The 19,303-nt window shown below is 34.9% G+C and overlaps 1 protein-coding gene across 2 annotated transcripts in view; it reads right to left on the reverse strand.

Annotated features, from left to right (window-relative positions):
• Nucleotides 1–19,303, reverse strand: part of LOC142413985 (transcription initiation factor TFIID subunit 4-like) — a 148,942-nt gene that overhangs the window by 93,537 nt on the left and 36,102 nt on the right. For both annotated transcript variants that reach the window (XM_075510770.1, XM_075510769.1), the window contains exons 9-10: nt 16,106–16,220; nt 8,694–8,863 (exon numbers count right to left, since the gene is read on the reverse strand). In XM_075510770.1, coding sequence (XP_075366885.1) covers nt 8,694–8,863; nt 16,106–16,220 — 285 coding nt within the window. The remainder of the gene's footprint in view (nt 1–8,693; nt 8,864–16,105; nt 16,221–19,303) is intronic.

The following is a 19,303-nucleotide window of genomic DNA, read 5'->3' on the forward strand; positions in this document are numbered from 1 at the left end:
TTTTTTTCTGTAACTAAACTGTATATTACCTAATTCCTTTTAGAAGAAATAAAAATCTCAATGTACTAAGGAAACATGTTATCCTTAATTTTGATGTTTAATTCCTTCTCTTTTAATAATTCCTCTTTAAGATTACTTTTGTGTCATTTCATGTGTATATGCTAAAAGAAGGGAGGATACTAAAGTTATTAAAAGGGAGGCACTGAAGGTCAAAGAATTTTTGAAAACTACATCCAGATCCTACCCTATAATCCCAGTAACCTGTGCTGCAGCAACTGAAGAGTGTGAGGAAAATGTAAAAGACAGAGGAGGGATAAGAACTGAAATAGGTGCAGGTCTCAACAAGTCAAATGAGAATATACAGATTACGGTTATATGATTTTTTTTTATCTTAGTTTTCTCAAAACATAAATACAATACAACATAATAAGCATGTCCAAAGACATTCAGGAACATTCAAGAATAAACACAGAGCGACTGTAGAGAACTGGAAAATATGTTCACTATTTTTATGAATAACAGTACATGCCTCAATGCACTTTTGTGTTTGATTACTCACTACAGAGTCAAATCAAAAGAGATTGTTAGAGGAACCAAATGAGAAAGAACTAATATGGCAATGACACCAATAAGAGTCCTCAAGAAAACAATAGAGAAGTTGTTAGTTGGGGATTTATCCCCTACCTGTTTTCATGCAGGCTAGAAGAATGTGCTTCTTGGGCTAAGCCCAAGATCAAAAGATAATAAACCATTACAGGACCTCAGGCTTAAATACAAGAAGTATATGGTTATGACAATATGTCAGGTGAGGCAGAGATGGAGAAGAACTGTTGTTAAGAATGTCAGAGATGACAAACACACGTGGAGGCACAGATGCCAGCATCCTGTAACGTAGTCCCTGCAGTAACAGAACACACTCTCAATCACATCCACACAAGGATTAAAAGGAATACCAAGTATAACAATTTGCCTATATGCTTCTGTTCTTTTAAAGCAACTTCTGTAAACAATGCAGACATTTTGGCAATTTTTTTTTTTCTGGAGAAACCATCTCTCTAACACTATAAAAGTCTTGTTGGGGACATGTCTGAACAGGTATCACAGCTGTCCACTACAAGCCTGATGCCAGGCAGACTAGCTCAACATGAGGCCTCATCTTAAGGAGGCGGGATGTGCATGTCAGCTGGAAAGGATATGCACAAAGAATACAGGAAATTATAAATGATACCAGAAGGGTAGATCGAAGACCATAACCTGAATTTCAAAATGTCAGCACCTTCATCTGTGTATGTCCAAGATTAGAGGAAAAGTTGTCAAGATCAGGACATTGGCCACATTCATTAATACCAAATCTGTGCATCACCACCAAGATCATCCACCACTACAAAGTTTATCCAGATCAGACATGGTCATTTGATTTTGTCAAAACAGCTGTAGTTTATGATAGTTACTATTAAAGTCGCACTTCTACATTATTGTGCAAGAACAGATGGTGGTACCTCATCTGGCACAACATCCAGTGTTGCAGCTACTTCCTTGAAAACAAATACCGGTTCGTCATCAGTAGAATGTCTTTGTATCAGTTCGACGCTTCGCAACATTTGGCTGTGACTTATTTAACACTAGACACTGCAAAACTGGTTAAACCACAGACTAACACTCTCCACATTATAAGCACTGAAAAAAAAGTGTCAAATTGCCAATGAGTTATAGTAGAATCTGGACTTCGTATGCAGTAGACTCAGCAACATGAAGGAGGCTAACAAATGCAATTCAAACTCATGGGAGAAGGAAAGACTAAAGTGACGTTTATGAGGTTTTTCAATAATTTTAAGAAATGAAAACATTACAACCTTAGTATGAGCAGCAGGATTGCCAAATAAACGTAATGATCAATCATTTCAACATATTTTAGAAAATATTACCTTTTACTTTTTCCCCCTTAAACGATCCTTGAAGATGCTGCTCACTGATCAATGACTTCCTCCTCCACAAAGATGTTCCAACATGTGTTGAGAGTTGGGGACATTAGTACCACCTCTAGAGCATGGAGTTTGCCTACAGGGATAATGTAAGTCAGCTTTATTGCAATATTGAATGGTTCTCTAAGGTTTTCTTTTTATTGTTCTTATTTTACATCCAATATTTATTACCAGCCATCTCTTTATGAGATGGACATTATAAGTGAATCTGGTAGAGAACGCATCTCCATAGAATGATGATCCTAATTTTACTCTCCTTTGCAAAGACCAAGAAATTTAAGTCATTCAATTCCCAGATACAAACTTATTTGGAGGCTGGGCAACATATTTTGGTAGGCCCTGAAGGCCAGAACTGCCTTCCAGAAATAGCAAGACCTTTTACAGAAGGCTCTTCCACTACATTCATAAAACAGAAGCAAGGTATCCTGGTGAAAACAAAACCTGAATTCTCGAAATATTTCTGGGAGCAAATAGCATGGTCACGCTCTCAGTTCAATTGAGTAAAACCTTTGAAAATGATGCCTGAAGAAACAGCTTCATTTTTGTCATAAATAATCATAGTTTGAACATTATCTACATTTATTTTGAGAAATTACTGCTTGATGAAATAACATCAGTCTGGCACTTAGAGGTGATACTGCTAAAAGCATAACTCAGATTCTGTAGTGTTGCAGAACCAGTAAGATTAATAAAAAGAAAACCTTAGAAATACACAAAAAATATTGAACAGAAGCTGCCCTACCTTTCACAGAAAGGCAGACTCCAAGCTCTCAGGTGGTACTGAAGTTACCATTCCAACACATGTTGGGACATCTTGTAAAACAGGAAGTCTAATCATGGACCTATTAAAGAAAGAACAACAATACGGTTTAACATTCTGCTGAAATACTTACTGGTTATGTTTATTTGGCAACACTGCTGCTGATACTAACAGGGGAACGTATTCCCACCTTTTTTGAAAAGGAAATAATAAATGCAAATAACATATAATTGTCTTATAATATTGTAAGATTAGTAATCGATTAAGTTGGAATATAAAACCAGATTCTCTATTGAACATGTACAATAAACTCCAATCTCAACATAAGAAACTAAATGATCACAGCTACGGACATTGATAAGAAGATTGGGAGCAGTGCACACATTGTAACCTAAATAAAATTTCTAGCAAATTGCTTGTTTTATACTAATGAAAAAAACCTTCTAACTCTGCACTAAGTTACAGAACTATTCTAGATGTCAGAGTGTAGATACATCTCTACATCTGCATATCTCTGCAGGTGACATACTGAAGTTTATAGGAACTAGAGAAATTCAGCGTATCTGGCATGCACAATAACTTGCAATCTGGATTATACAATACCTATCATGACTTCTTTTTCCTGAGAAAAAGCAACTAGAATCACAGAAAACACCACTTTAGGTACAGTTCAAGTGGACTAAGTATGTCATTAGGACAATGCATGACTTCAAAATGCTATGCTTAAGAACAAGTACATTTTAGACCTATCTCCAAACACATTAAGAGTTATGTCCACAGGTATTTAAGGAGGTCATCCTGACAGAAAGATGCTGGTGGAAAAACTGATACTAAAAGGAGTATTTCAGTTTGAAGACAAATCAACTCATGGATAAAAAGTTAAAAGTCAACAATGAAAACAACTAAGTCACATCAACAAAAAGTGCAGTGAAAACAAAAAAAATTATGTTCACAGGCAATCCGATAGCTCAGAATTTCAGAACCCACAACTGTAATCTAAGCAGCTATAAAAACCCTCTAAAGTAAACCAACTAGAGAAATAAGTATACTTTTATGTTAGAACTGCTCTGTATATGAAAGAGCAATCATCAATAGGACAGTTTCATCTCATTCAAACATGAATACAACTGTTGACAAACAAACAGATGAAATGGGGATGACAGAGTGACTCTCTTATTAAACTAGGAACAAATGCTTTAGAGGCTCTGAAATCTACTGGCCTGGTTCCATGAAGGATATCCCAATCAGTTTTCAGATGGTTTAGCAATATAAAATGCCCTCTACAGTATCCAAATTATTTATTTAAAATATATACATATGCATACAACTGGGCTGCCACTGTGATGCCACATAGTAGATTCAATACACTCCAGAATACAGAAAACACAGATAAGCTATTTCCTTATGTTTTAACATGCATTTTTTATTGCAGACATGCAATTCAAGAGTGACTGAACAAAGAAAGAATCAAGGTAGAACAGTGATCAATATTTCATCAGACAGAATTAAAAAACCTATTACATGTAAAATAACAAAAAGTTAAATCTATAAATTATGTTGAACCTAACCCTACAACTGTTACATTGACAGAGACAGTAGCTTAATTCTATCAAGCCAAGCTTCTCTGAAGCTGTTTTAAGGAAGACTGTAGGCCTTTTAACTACTGGACTAGGAGAATTTGGATTCATCAGCACATTTTCAAGCTTCATAATAATTGGCCTGCACCACTATATGTGTTCTAGCCTAAAAATCTATTTGGATGAAGCAAGAGAATGCAGTACGAATTTTTTGATAGGAAACGTTGCAGGTATATGCTATGTTGTCAATTTAAGAGACTTTTTCCAAAGAAAATTTATAACAATGCTAGATGACAGACATAAATACAGTGTTTCATAAACTCATGCTATAGAAAAACTGATTTCCTAATGCAGATGTAAAAATAATTCTGAATGAACGTGAAATAAAAATATCATAGATGATTCTCCAATACATTTTTATCATACATATTTAAATAAAAATAATTTGAAAATACAAGATGGACAGTTAAAATGTATTCAATATGCCAAACCAGTCCCACATTTCTTAGAATATCACATTTGTAATTATTCTATTCAGCCAGTGCTCTGTAACAATAAAAAATGAAGTAGAAAAATTGGGTGAAGAACATTGAAAGTGAAGAGAAAGAGAGAAAGAAACAATCCAAGTCAAAGAATACAGTATGCCAAACTTACACTTCATTATTATTGCATTAAGACAGCTAATTTATGGTTAAGATTCTCCACAAGTTGTGACATTCCAGGGATATTCAAGTAAAAGCAAAAATGGCATCATCTGGTTGTAGAAGAAACCAGTTAGAATTAAAACAGAAGCTGTAGGAATTAATAAGCTGCTGCAGATTCTAAGCTTGTGAGGATAACATGCTCTGTTGACCACAAAATATAAAGCAAAGATTTTTGGAACTGTTAGCGGAGGTTCTAGAGACCATCAACTCTCAGTCAAAAGACTTCTCAGGAAGTACACAGCATATCTGTTCCCTTTTCCCATGGATTTAGTTATCAGGCAATATAAAAAGGGTCACCTTTTATCCCACCCTTCACCATGTCCTGCTACCTTTCACTAATATTAAATATAAAACACAGCACAGCCTAATTCTTATCTGCTCTCAGAAACAATGCTGTAATAAGGTAATTCCTGAGTCACGGAGTTTCTATTTTCACAAGATGGTTACAAACCAGAGAAAATTGTCATGCTTAAAACAACTTGCTAAGTCATAGTTTTATTCACTAAAGCGTTGCCCCTTTTGGTAAACAGTGGAAACTCAGAATGTCAAAAACAAGCTTCTAAAACCTAACTAATACAGCATTCTTACCCACCAAGAAATAGCTTATGAATAAATGAAAGTGAAACAATTACAATTATTAAGGTTATTTTTCTCTTTTCTTTCCCATAAAACCACATGAAAAAGCTAGGATTTTTCAGCATTATTTATTTGTGAGGGTCTAATTGGCTTATCTTGCCCTTTAAAGAAATACTACCTATTTTAGTAATAAAGTTAAAGACCTAGAAAGTTTTAAGAGTTTGTATGCACATCAGCATGCACACGCATGAAGAACATCAACCTCTTACATCTCAACTTCCCAAAAGGAGAAACAAAAGCCTTACAACTCTTTGCATGTGTTTCATTGTGCTGTGCTGTCATGTAGAAAGATCAGGGTTTAAAATTTTATGATCCTGAACGGAATAGCAAAAGAAACACATTATCTGCTAAGAAATACCCACTCTTCATTTTGCATCAAAGAAGAATTTGTAACAGTCACAGCCCGTCTTCCTACATGAACGGTAATGATTACCAGCCAAAGATGACTAGATACAAAATTGGATAAGGAAGCATGTGGGAAGTGGATGATTATCTTTGCATGAATTACCTTTCAGTTACTTCTTCCATTTAAAAGGATCAATAATAATACTAGTCATTTAGATTTAAAATAAACTTTGGATGATAACACTGCCAAGTTACAGTAGAGATAAGAACGTACAATATATTTCACTGTAACTTTGAGGCATTTGGCTGGTGGTTACTGCCAAAGACTGAATAGCATCTGCTCTCACTTTAGCAGTTTATATTCTGACTCTGGTGAATGGAAGCACAATCTCTGAAACAGCCTTTGGGGAACACTACTGAGTTGCTCGACAGAGCTCTTGCTCAGAAAAAAAGAGAAGGAGATTAATATTACAGAAAACTTGAAAGATCTAGCTTCTGAGAAAGGAGAGAAGAGCAGTTTCCTAATACTGTACATACCACAAATCTCTCTTTTACTAAAACATTAAAAACGTGCCCTAAAACTAAAGTGATCATTAAATATGAATAGATTTAAAGGTAGGAAATAAGGTCTGTTTAAGTCACATTCAGGTAAAAGTAAGACGAAACAATCTATTTTATCTCATTTGTCAACAGGCGTAACGGAAACAGAAGAATGAGGACTCACATAACATACTTTCTTTTTCCTAATGTGCTTGAGAAGGTCACAGCCTCCTTTGCTTAGTCCTGGTGTGTCTAGGCACAGCAACATATGGTAAGACTGAGTTTTGTCGTGAACTTACAATGTCGTTATTTTAAGTGCCCAGTAGCACAAACTACTAAATTTGTGTGTGGTCCTATGCAAACAACAAATCTGGCCACACACAGTGAAAACCAAGCTTCTAAAACTTCAAAATCAGCTGAAGGAATTCTCTCCTCAAGAGCCATAGATCCCAGATAGTAGCCACTAGTGAACCCCACAGCCACTTTCAAAACTATAAAAGGCTTCATGTAAAGCCAAAATAAAGCTCTAAAAGTGGCTGCAGGAGATCACTAGGAGTGGCCGCTCTTCTGGATTCACTGCTTTTGAGAAGTAAATCCCTGCAGCTGCTTTTAAAAGCTTTGAAAGTTTCATTTCAATTATCAAAGCCAATAAAGCTTCAAAAACAGCCATAGGGATTTGTTCCTCAGAGGAGCAAACCCCAAAAGGCAGTGATGAATAGTGTGATGGGTTCTGTGGCTCTGAAAGTATGTACAGATTCCTGTAAGTCCTGCACTTGTAATTACAGCTTCATGTTGTGCAGCAATTGTTACACCCAGACAGTTCATTAAGGCTTATATGGCAAATTCATTACTGATTTCCCATTCTTTTTAACAGTTTTATGTCTGTTTCCCTTCTGTTTTCTTACACCTGTATAAACTATTATGTGAGCATCCCTCACAACAGATTCTCAAACAAACAAATTTCATGAAAAACTTGCTGGCTTCCTATCTCAGGTGGTGGTAAGCCACCTCACAAAATGTTGCACATATGCTTTCCCAGACTGCATCACATAATGCCATCCATCACATCATCGCAACATGATAGCTATAGCATGCAAAATATTTCATTTCTCTGAATGAGAACTTAAAAGGGCACTAATTAAAATACAAGAGTGAAGCTTGACAACAAGTCCATGAAGAACTTTGCCTGCAACTGCAATATAAAAAGGCTTCCATTAATTCAATGAACATAAACACAAATAACATTTCAGAAGTAACCGCATGACTTACAAACCTAACTGTACCGATTTTAACAAGATTTTGGTCTTATCTTTAAAATTACGAGAACTAGATCCCTAATATTTTTACAAATTTAACTAGTGATGTAAGCACAGTTCTAAAAGAAATACATGATTTATGCCCCTAAACAATTTGAGCTTAGTATATTAAGACCCTGATAGCTCTGAAACTATTACCAAAATTATGTTGACAGAGATACATTTAGGTACTAGAACATATATAGTGTATTAATGAAGTATGTCATATACAATACATTCTGAGCATACATACTAACCGTAAAACATCACTAATTTTGAATAGTTTTTTTTTTCTACTAAAGTTTTCAACTTCTATTTTCAAATGGCAGAATAAATAAATACACCTTTTTGCCAGGATAAATAAATACAACTTTTTGAAAAAATGCTGTAAGAAAATCACTATGAACTTAAACAGATGCAGGTGTTAAGAACTGAATAACTGGTTTGTAAGGGGAAAGAAAATCTTGACAGATAACTTCAACATTCTGTTAAATGTTATTCACAGGTGTCCTCTGTGACCTGTACTACTTACTTTACCTCTCTGTTTCAATCTTCTCATGTGTAAAACATGAAGGAGGATTGTGAGAAATAATTCATGTTTGCAAAGAGCTTTGAGATCCTTGGATATAAAAAAACATGGGGAAAGCATGAAGTATAAAAGTACCAGTATACTATTTTTTTCCCAACTTGAGATAACTAAGTTATTTTTATCACAAAAACCTTGAAAGTTTAGTAATACAGGATTATGTAATAAAACGCTTAAAAAACAATCTTAAGTGCTAAGCATATTCTGTTACTCAGAAGCACCTAACTTCAAAGGAAACACTGTCAAAAGGAAAGGACATGTTTCTCACCCATTTCAAGTATGCGTTTATGTAGAGGTATAGCAGCAAGAAAGGGTTCATCTTTACAGGACTGTATCTGGGTTCCAACCAAGTCAGAGTTGGTAGCCATAATTCGGGCACTTTCTTCATTAAGATTAACGCCAGCCATAGAGGCAACATCATTGATGTCATCATCATCTCTATAATGAAAAAAAACCCAAATAAAAATAATTCTGCATGTGATATATTCTTTTTGTATATTACCTGCTTCTCCAAAAGTAATCATCATGCAACGTGCCCGGTGGCTAGGCCAACCTGAGGCACAACCGCTAGGGTCTCTATTTTCATAGAATATATTCTAGATTCAGAAATAACTAAATATTTCTCTGATCACATTAGGAAAACTTTAGAAGCAGGACAATTTGTCTGTAACAGAAGGTGTGACAGAGGTGTCTTTTCTTCATCTGAGAGTCAGTGATATCAATGAAACCAGGATGGTCAGGAAACTAAAGGCAATGATCACCACTAAAGACAGAGCATTTGGCTATTCTCTTTATGCTGAAAACTAGGAGTAAAACAATAAAATAAATAAAAACCCCACAGACATTACAAGCAAAAACATGAGTTTGGAATCCTGAACTGTTTCACAAGTTCCTATCAAAATGGGCACCAAAGCATTTTCAGCAATAGTCAAGAAAGATTCTTTGACCGTGATGAGTTCATAGGTAAGTTTGGGTTCCAAGTGTGGTTTGAATATGCACTGGTATTTTTCTCTGGCAACATACAAAAATCAGTTGAACATGTCAACTAGTTTTAGAAAAATGAGCTGCATTTGAGAAGATGATAGCAGCACTTCCCAGGCCACTGTTATATATATATATATATATATATTCCATATATATATATATATATATGGAAAAGATCCACATACAACCAGTCCAGGCTCCTACTACTGCATAAAGCAAACAAATAAAAGCTTAATTTAAAAGATTTTTAAAGAATTATTACATAGATGTCATCCTGTGGACCCCAGAATACTTTCTGTCACTTGTAACAAGTTTAACGCCTACAGTAAAAACCAAAAGCTACAAGTGAGGTCTGAGAACAAAAGGAGAGAAATCTAGAAATCCATAATCTAGGTCCTCCCTGTCCTCCCATACTCTCCTTGATATCTGCACTAGAGCAGCCAAATTTTGGTGGAAGACTTCCATGGTTTGTTAAATACTGGTTTTGTTTTCTTTTGTGGGAAGAAGTTAAGAAGGGATTTTTGTTTGTATAAATCTGGAGAAATGTACTGAACACTTGAGGCAGAAAATGGAAAATTTACAATGATTGTCAGAAAAACGCTACACAAATGAGCTTTTATTATTTTCCACAAGTGCTAAGCACTTGATTTCTTCTCTTAGAATGAAATTCCTGAGGATAGTGTCACAAAATTGATCTCCTACCTTGATGGTTTTAATGCTGGGTCTAAAGGATTTTCATTTTACATTTCACATGGTATGTATGTGATACTCATAGGAGGGTCACGAGAACTGCCATGAAGAAACTGGGCTCCTATGCATTCAGTGCATAGATGACCGAACTACTCTTCGGCCTTGTCCAACCAGTTGTGAAACTGCCCCCAAGTACCAGAGCCGATAAATGTATTTGGCCACAGGACAACCAACAGTAACTTAAATATTCAGTGGCAAATTCAAAAGACTCTAACTACAAATGAAAAACAGTGACTAAAACTGAAAAAGGGGAAAAACTAAGATTTTGAGGGGGTTAAAAACCTCAACGCTTGAAATAGAATGAGCATCACTCAAGGTAATCTACCCAGGACTCACAAGGCCCAAATCCAGCAGGCCTTTTAAACCATTGGAAAACCAAATTCATATAAAGGCGGTTATCATAACACAAACTCAAAACTATGTAAGATAGTGGAAGCTACTGGAAAACAGACTTGCGCCCAGAATTTCAAAATAAAGCTAAAACTGACCAAACTACAAAACATTAACCAGCTTGTGCAGTTTAAAAAAAAAAAGAAGAAAGAAACCCGCAATACTGATTCCCAGTAGACGCTGACCTCTCTGTGGGTGCGAAGGCAGCACTGCTGCCCTGTGGGATCCAGCAGTGCCTGGGTACCGCTGGCTGCTGAGGGGACCTGAGCACAAGGACTCAAAGGATCTTGATAAAATATTAACTGAGCAGGATACTCACATGCTTTCTCTATATACAGCACCCATGATCTCACTTGCTTTAGCAAGCATTTATCACAGAGTTACGCACAATCTGGCTAGAAGTAAGTAATACAGTCTCAATCCTGTACTTCCAGATCGGGTTGCCAGGATTGAGGTACTTGCATCTCCTTCAAGCAATCATCCATACAAAAATCAAGATAGCACTCTTGACTTCAAGAACACAATTTTTAAGAGAATTTTATACTTATCTCTACTTTTACTTAATAGCTGAAGAAAGTACAATCAATCTTTTACCTTCCTTCTGCTTAGCATTTTAGCTATTCCAATTTTTATTTAGAGTACAGATCTGTGACCACATTATAAATAAACAAATATTGTCTGAAATAAAACCAGACCATTAATTTGGGCACAAACCAGGATTCCAGTGAAATTATCAAAATCAATGCAATAGCACTTATAAAGACTGTCACTGTAACTACTGGACAGAATAATTGCCTTCCATCTTACATTGGCAATCTACTATCTGCGAGTACAGCTGTTTTGGGTTTGTTTTTTGTTTTTTGTTTTTTTTTTTTTTTTTTTTGTTACATGGAAGATAGATATGAAACGTTTTAATCGTAGTTGGGACTACAATTTTTCGGTCTAATGGGAAAAACTTTATCAATATATCCTTTCTGACTTTGAGGAACTTCATCACGAAAAAGAGCTTGGGTTTGGATACTGAAACACACACACGTTTACACATAAAGAGGGCTGGCATTCTTCCCAAACAATTTCCTATAGAAGTCAACTTTTAAGTCCAGATGAGTGAGTTTTCAGAAGTCATTCCATGGAACAAAGATGCCATCCAGTGGTCGTCTAGATTGATGATTACTGTCTATCTTTCTGTTTTCATCCCAGCACAGTATTTAACGATTTCATGTTTCTTGGTATATATTACTGTGCTCATACTAATTATACTGTTTCAGTAATTATTTGGTTTTTACTGAATTAAATTCTGAGTCTTATGGGATAAATCTAACATTCCAACATGTGTGCTATTTTTAAGAAGACAGCATGGGTTCTCAAACTTTTTCCAAACACAAGCTACATCTTAAAGTAGTCTAAAAGTTCAATTCTTCCTCCTATGTTCAACCTCTTGTAACACCTCTCCCTCTCCTCTTCATTAAAAACATTTGTGCAATTACAAAAAGAGAAAAATCTTATTTGAAAATAAGAAAGAAAAAAACAAAATATTTGCAGAGTGGTCTGTAACATGCTTCAAAAATTTTGTATAAACTAAGACAAGCCATTATAAAAATCCGGTAGCATTTTCTTTATGAACAAATCTTAACTGCACAACTGCATACTGTTTTTCTTTCTCATTCACTTTGTAATATTTGAGCCAATGATGTCCAAATCTGCAATACTGAACTGTTCCCAAATAAGCTATGAGAATACATAAAGCAACTGAGACAACATTATACTATTGATTCCACTGTCTCTCAAAAGTGAAATTTCATCTTGTTAGGGCAAAGTGCCTACACGTATGCAAGAGACTGAGCAAGTCTTCAAATTCCACGGATCACAAGATCAGAGATCAACAACAATACATTGGATATAAACGGTGACTTGAAATTACATACTATATTACTATATTACATTTTATAATGGCATAAATTCTACTTACACAAATTTATTATAATGCTTATTCTGACTTTCAAGCTTTAATTTGAAATTTCTCCCTAATACTGCTTTGTTGTACAATTCATTCCTGGTCTATGTTGGATCTTCTCACTGATAAGCAAAAGGGATGACAGAACATACCACCTTTGGGGTCAGCATTTTTCCTTATTTTGAAAAATATGGAAAAAATACACAATCACCTTATAGCTTGAAATATTTATTTGGAAAAACAAAGAAACTTAAAGCTTAAGGTTTTACATCATATACCATTTTGACATGAAAACATTGAAGTTATCCATTTAACACCTACATTAGCTTTCTATCTCTCCTTAAAGGACAGGCTGCTTTGCACATTATTAGATGTAACATAATGCATTTTGAGGCATTTTGCCAGAACTATGTTATTAAACTTTTATTTTTAAAAATAAAAATAGAATAATAGGCAACAGATTCTTTTGGCTAGGCAAAAGAGGTCTGAAAAGAAATTTTTTATTTCCATGTAGACTCTACTTTAAAATGTTGCCAGTCAGCAGCATAAAATACTAAGATAAGCTTCAAATGATCTCAGTCACTTCATAGAACTGATTCTGAAAAAACCCCCATCACATTGGCTGTATAAAACCTGATACTGCCAAGCTCCAAGAGCTTACATATAACTTCACAATACTGTTTCAGAAAAAGAAAGGTTGCTGTGAAAAGGAAGGAGCATCTGGCTAGCTGGTACACTATGGCAAACATATCATCACACACACTAAGGGAATGGTTCTGTCCACTTCTTGCCTCATTTTACATGCAATGCCACTGAGGCTTACTCAATACAGTTAGGAAGTGGTAGGATAATACAAGAGTACAAACGTGTATCTCCGTCCTTTAAGATACACAGAACTGGACAAGTCCCTGATCTACCCAAACCTGCTCTGAGTCAGAAGTTGGACTAGTTGACCTACCAAGGTCCCTTCCAACAGAAATTATTCTAACTCAGTATCAGGGGGAATTAATGTTTCCACTAGTTCTTCATATTGACCACAATCTGAACTATGGGTAATAATTACTTTGAGAGCCTGCTACTTTCACTGTCATCAGTGGTAGATTATGTTAGTGGGAGCTCTGAGGTTACCAGACTAGATGATGATGTACACAGCAGTTGTAGCCAAATACACAGGCCCCTAGCAGACTTCAGTGGGCCTTCTGCTTCATCTCTCCCAACTACAGAAACTTCTAGCTGGACTATTATGATACAAATGTAAGTTTGGATCTCTACTGGAAAACAAACAAAAAAATTACAAAAAATGGAATTCAAATTTCCATCCTTAGGCATTAACATAGTTGAAAAGTCAACTAAATTGATTTGTCTGTAGTTCTCTCTGAAAAATTTAGCAACAAGAAATTTTAATACCAAAAAAGGTGACATAAAATTTGATGAATACAACTTTACATTGCAGAAGTCTTGGGTTGAAAACCCGGCATCACAGAACAGCTACTATAATATCCAGTGAACTCATGTAAGCAGTCTTACAGTTCATTAATAAATGCTGACATTAAAGGCTAAGCGGTAATTTGCAAAAATTCCTAATTGCTACATCTTTTATGTAATTCCTTCCTGTATTTCCCACAGTCCAGAATAGAAGAAACTGAAAATAAAAAAGTTCACATTTCCATTTCTGGTGACCAACACTTTGCTCACAAGAGTGAAAAGCTCAAGTAAGTTATTTTAAAGAAAGCAGAATATAAAATAATGAAACAAATATGCAATAATAAAACACTAAGGGCAAAATAAATTTATACATAACACAACTATTTTTCAAAATTCTTGCTTTGCTTTAGATGCCAGTTTGCCTTCTGGCTAAAAACACATTCTTCACACACGCTGGGAATGTTGAGGAAAACTAGTCAGCATTCAGAGGATTAATACAGATTTCCAGCTCTGTGCCTTTAGGCTTAATAGTCAGACATCTATTTGTCCTCAGGAGAGGTTAGGGGTTGAAATGCAAATACACAAACAACGGAATTCTTTGTTAAGATATCAAGAAAAAGCTTGATCTTTGCTGCTGTTTAATAAATCCTTGCAATTTTATGGACTTATTTAAATGCAGCTTTGTGTCTTACTCTTTTGCAGGAGAAAACAATGCAAGGAAACAAACACATTCATTCTGACTAAAATTTGTTCTCTAGAGGAAAAATGACATACACCCTTGACAGCTTATTTACCAAACTCACTAAAGATTTATTGATTTATCAATCAGTGCCTTGAGCATTTGCTTCTCCCCAAGGGAAAATTAACAATTCCAGCTAACCTAATATATTCTATGTATAAACTAAGTGAATGCAAGAATCAATCCTGGCACAGTTTACAACATCCAGTTAAAAAAATGCTGTCCCTTTTGGTGTATGTAAAATTGAAAGCTATACTAACGAAGAATAAATGCTCATGTTGCTTACAAACATAAAAAATACTTATTAAGACAGTACAATTGAACCCAACAGACATTTTAAATCATTTAAATACTCAGTGGGAGGCAAAAGCATTGGAAAATAAAAAATTGAATGATTTTGCGTCTAGATTAATACTAAGTACTACCACTATTAGTTGCAATACTGACATGCCTCAAAGGAGAGATATTTCAAAGAGCTACAAATTCTCTTTTACTTCACCTGCAAAAGCATAAGCCTGAAAATTAATTACTGGTTTGATGATGTCAGAGCAACATAAGAATTCCAGAAGACAAAAATGAAAATCTAGGAATATTTCATCGTTTAACAAAGAAAGAAAATGTTTAAACACAAATAAAATGTACTTTCATTAGTGGAAAAAAAATAAAATTATGGTAGCGAAAGCAAAATGCAGCAAACATAAGATTAGCTTTTCACTACAAAGAGTAAAAATATCCAAAATATATATAAAATAGAAGTTTGAAGTACAAAAGAACTGGTATAGCAGCACAATGCATCAATACTACAGCGTTGAACCTTTGCAGCACCTGATTACTACAGGGACCCACAGAACGCCCCAACCTCTGCTACCTAAGTAAGCACGTGAAGAACAGATACAGCAATGTCTTCTCTTTAAAACCAAGAACAACAGTCCTCCACACACACAAAACTCCCCCCTCCAAACCCACTACCAAAACGATACAGTATTTTCTCTATGCTGATGAGGGGATAGCTGCAGCTTAGCTGCAGAAGCCTATCGACAGGATGCCTTGTTGTCACAATTAGTACCTTCTCAGCAAGATACGTTCCATTTGAACATTAGAATCTGATACATAAAACCAACTGTGTATTTTTTTTAAAACTTCATACACATAACTCCATTTACCAGAAGTTTTATTATAAGCCACAGAATTGAAGGCTTTACTAAACATTAAAAAGCGCATGTAGAGAAAAATCCTCAAGACATGTGATGACCCCTTCGCTTTTTTTTAAATAGAACTAAGTAAGAAAATTGTCATCCAATCACAGTAAGAAAATGCAGGAATTATTGTAAAACACTGCCCTCTGGTGTTAAGCCAATTCTAAATTCTATTTTATATTTAAGATCCTACCACCACCACCCCCCTGCATTTTTTTTATTATTATTTTTTATTTTTTTACCTGAAAGAACCACCTCCAGGGTCATTCAGCTTGTTTTTCTGATTTGCAGAGACCTGAACACCAAAGCCCCCAGGACTTTTGCTGGCTTGTATTGTTGGTGCCTTCCCTACTGTGCCTGAAAAACACCAAGCAATGTTATTATGAGCTGTCTTAGGCAATTTACATCAAAGAACCTTCTGTCCAGGAACTAAATTTAACTGTCTGTAAATTGCAAACAAAGGAAGTTATTATTTTTAAAGATTACACTGCTGAAGAAGAACAATTTAAAATACAAAATTTCTATTAACATTACAGTTTGTTCAATATTTACAGAATACTGAAGATTCCAAAACTGAAAACTGTTGGCCGTAACTGGTTATAATACACATAATGGCTATAAGTGTCTTTGCAATTGCCAGTAAACCACTTTTCTAGATAATCTGCACAGAATAAAGAAGCAGAATTTGAAATGTTCTTAATACAGATGCTTTAAGTCACAGTCACTCAGAGTATTAACTATGCCTTTTACATTTTTTCTATACTCATTGTTCTTTGTTGCAGTGAAAAACATGTATTTTCAGAGTTGAAAACATTATTTTAAATGTTTTATATTGTTTGTAAAAGAAAAAATACTATTGTAAAATTTGACATAACCCCCCTCATAAAGGTTGACTTTTACCTTCTTACTTTGAAAATGATAATATAAAAGTAATTCATATCTGTATCTAGACTTTACAGGTCTATATCTAGAAGTAAAACTGGGCTTTCTAAATGAGCTGAAGTGTAGTGGCCATTCAGCTTCTTGTGACAGTAAATTTTAAAATGGATATTAATTACTCTCTGACATTTGGAAAATCTAACCAAAAATAATTACAAATTTATGTTGCTAATTAGTAAATCAACAGACCTGTAGTATTATTATTAAAAACATTGTATCAGTATGCAACTGGAAAAGCATTGACAAATGAAACGTTTGAAGTAAGCCCTCCATTACTGCTTAAACACGTTTACTCGGGTTATATTTTGTTTCCTTTAATCCCACCTGTGTTTTGGCACGTGAAAATAATTAATTCATATGTCTACTTGACTTAAAAGATCTCACCTTTTTCTTGTGTATCACCCAATTTTATTGAGCATTACATACATACAGTGTTTGAGACTGAGAAGTACATGGAAGTTATTCCTGCACATCTATGACTCAATTGCATATAAATGGCATGGCATGAACCTTAGTAGAGTTACATTATTCTACTTTCACGAATTATAAAAACCTGAAACACAACTATCCAACAAGTCCTTTTAAGAACAGTTCTTTGCTAAAACAAAAGTGTTAGCTTTGAACGAGTCCAGCATTACTTGTTTTATTTTGAAGTCTTCATCAACTTCAACATATGATCTTAAAACAAAACTAATTTGACAGTGTTCATTCAGTTCTTCAATCTGTATAAATAAACTGTTGTGTGGACTCTCAAGATTAGCAAATACACAACAAGATTCAGGACTTCAGGCTCCAAGCCTGGGGAACAAAAATATTTTGTCATCAGAATATATATAAGGTCCATGAGATGTCACAGATAGCATTAGTTCATGGACCAGACAATTCATTTATCTATTTCAGATGAACTAATTGAAAGGCTTTCCACTAAGTGAACTGGAAGGAAAGAAATAATACAATAATAAAAAATGAGCAGATCTCTGCTTTCTACGTTTAACATCTAGGAGATTAAAAGTGTGTTAACCTTGAAAATCATTGCAATGGCAAAATTAAGGTAACAGTGGCACTCCTCCAGAATTAATATTATATTCCTTTAGAACTAGTATCAATGGTTTGTTTTCTACAGATAATAAATTTTGATTAAAAAAAAAAAAAAAAACAAAACAAAAAGGTACAGCAACAGAATAGTTAACTTCTTGGTCTCAAGAAAACAGCATGTCTACACTGGATAAGGGAAAATTAAGTCTCAATTTCTTTCACCCCATGTACATGTAATTCTACTCAGATGGATCTGGCAAAGCAAATGTAAGTTTTTGGGATGACATACAAGTTTTCTGGTTTAAATCACAACTGTGCATGATTGAGCAGTGAGACACAAAATATGGGTAAAACATAAATTTATATTATGAGGCAGGGCATATTTTGAAAATTAAAATCACCTGTGGGCCTAGATATTTAATGGGATTGGTAATGACATACAGAGTCTTTCACCACTGGGTCCTCATTTCAAATTTTAAGTAGCATGATCTAGAGAAATAAGCCCAAATTTAGGAGATTATAAATTCCTAGTTGTATTTCTGCACAGGTTAAATAGCTGCAATGAATACTCTGGCTATTTATTCTATTCTTTGGCTCAACTCCCCCATCCATAAGATGCAATTCACCTAATTACTATACTGGTAAGTGCTTTGATAAAGGAGTGTGAATTTTTCGTGCAATAACTATAGTGTTACTTCCCGTAGTGTGGAAGTAATTTTATTAATAAAAAAGTCCTTAAAACCTGCCAACTTTATCTAAACTACTGTTTTAAAAACCATTACCGTCTCTTCACATGGATGCATTAATATTAATGTAAAGATACATTATACTAGGATGTTCACTCCTATCTGAGAAGGAAAATGCACCATTCTGTGGAAGTCAGCTCAGTTCTGGTGTAATGATCCTTAAAAAGTCACAGTCCACACAATATTATACTACTGTAATTTTCTATATAGACCATGTCCTATCCCAGTATCTTACCTCCTTCTACACGAATACCTAGGCCAGTATAAAAATATCATTATACTGGTGTTTACAGTAGAAAGTTTTAACAAAATATCAAGATCAAAATAAACTGGTATCTGACAGTACGCCATAGCAGCATTTCTTAGAGCTGCAAGCACACAGGCGGACTTTTCCCTAGACGTGGGCTGCAGGACGAGCAGTTTTACAATGGGATGTTTTCTAAATTTCTATCCTGTTTGCTTTGTCTGTGTAATTAAAACAATATAGTGGTGGGCTTAAACAAACTTGTAAATAAGGAATAAGCTCATCTGAAAGCAGGGCTTTGCATGAATTGGCCTTTATGAACCATTGTCTTCCTTAAGCCGAACTGCCAGTTAAGTTGCGTTTCATTGGCTGATCAATGGCTATCATGAATAAATTTGTAGTCTGAATCCACTGTTTAAAAGACAGATGCCAGCATCATGCAAATTCTTGGCACACTATTGACATTAACAACTTAG

This window comes from Mycteria americana, chromosome 8, assembly GCF_035582795.1.
Source record: "Mycteria americana isolate JAX WOST 10 ecotype Jacksonville Zoo and Gardens chromosome 8, USCA_MyAme_1.0, whole genome shotgun sequence".
NCBI classification, from domain to species: Eukaryota; Metazoa; Chordata; class Aves; order Ciconiiformes; family Ciconiidae; genus Mycteria; species Mycteria americana.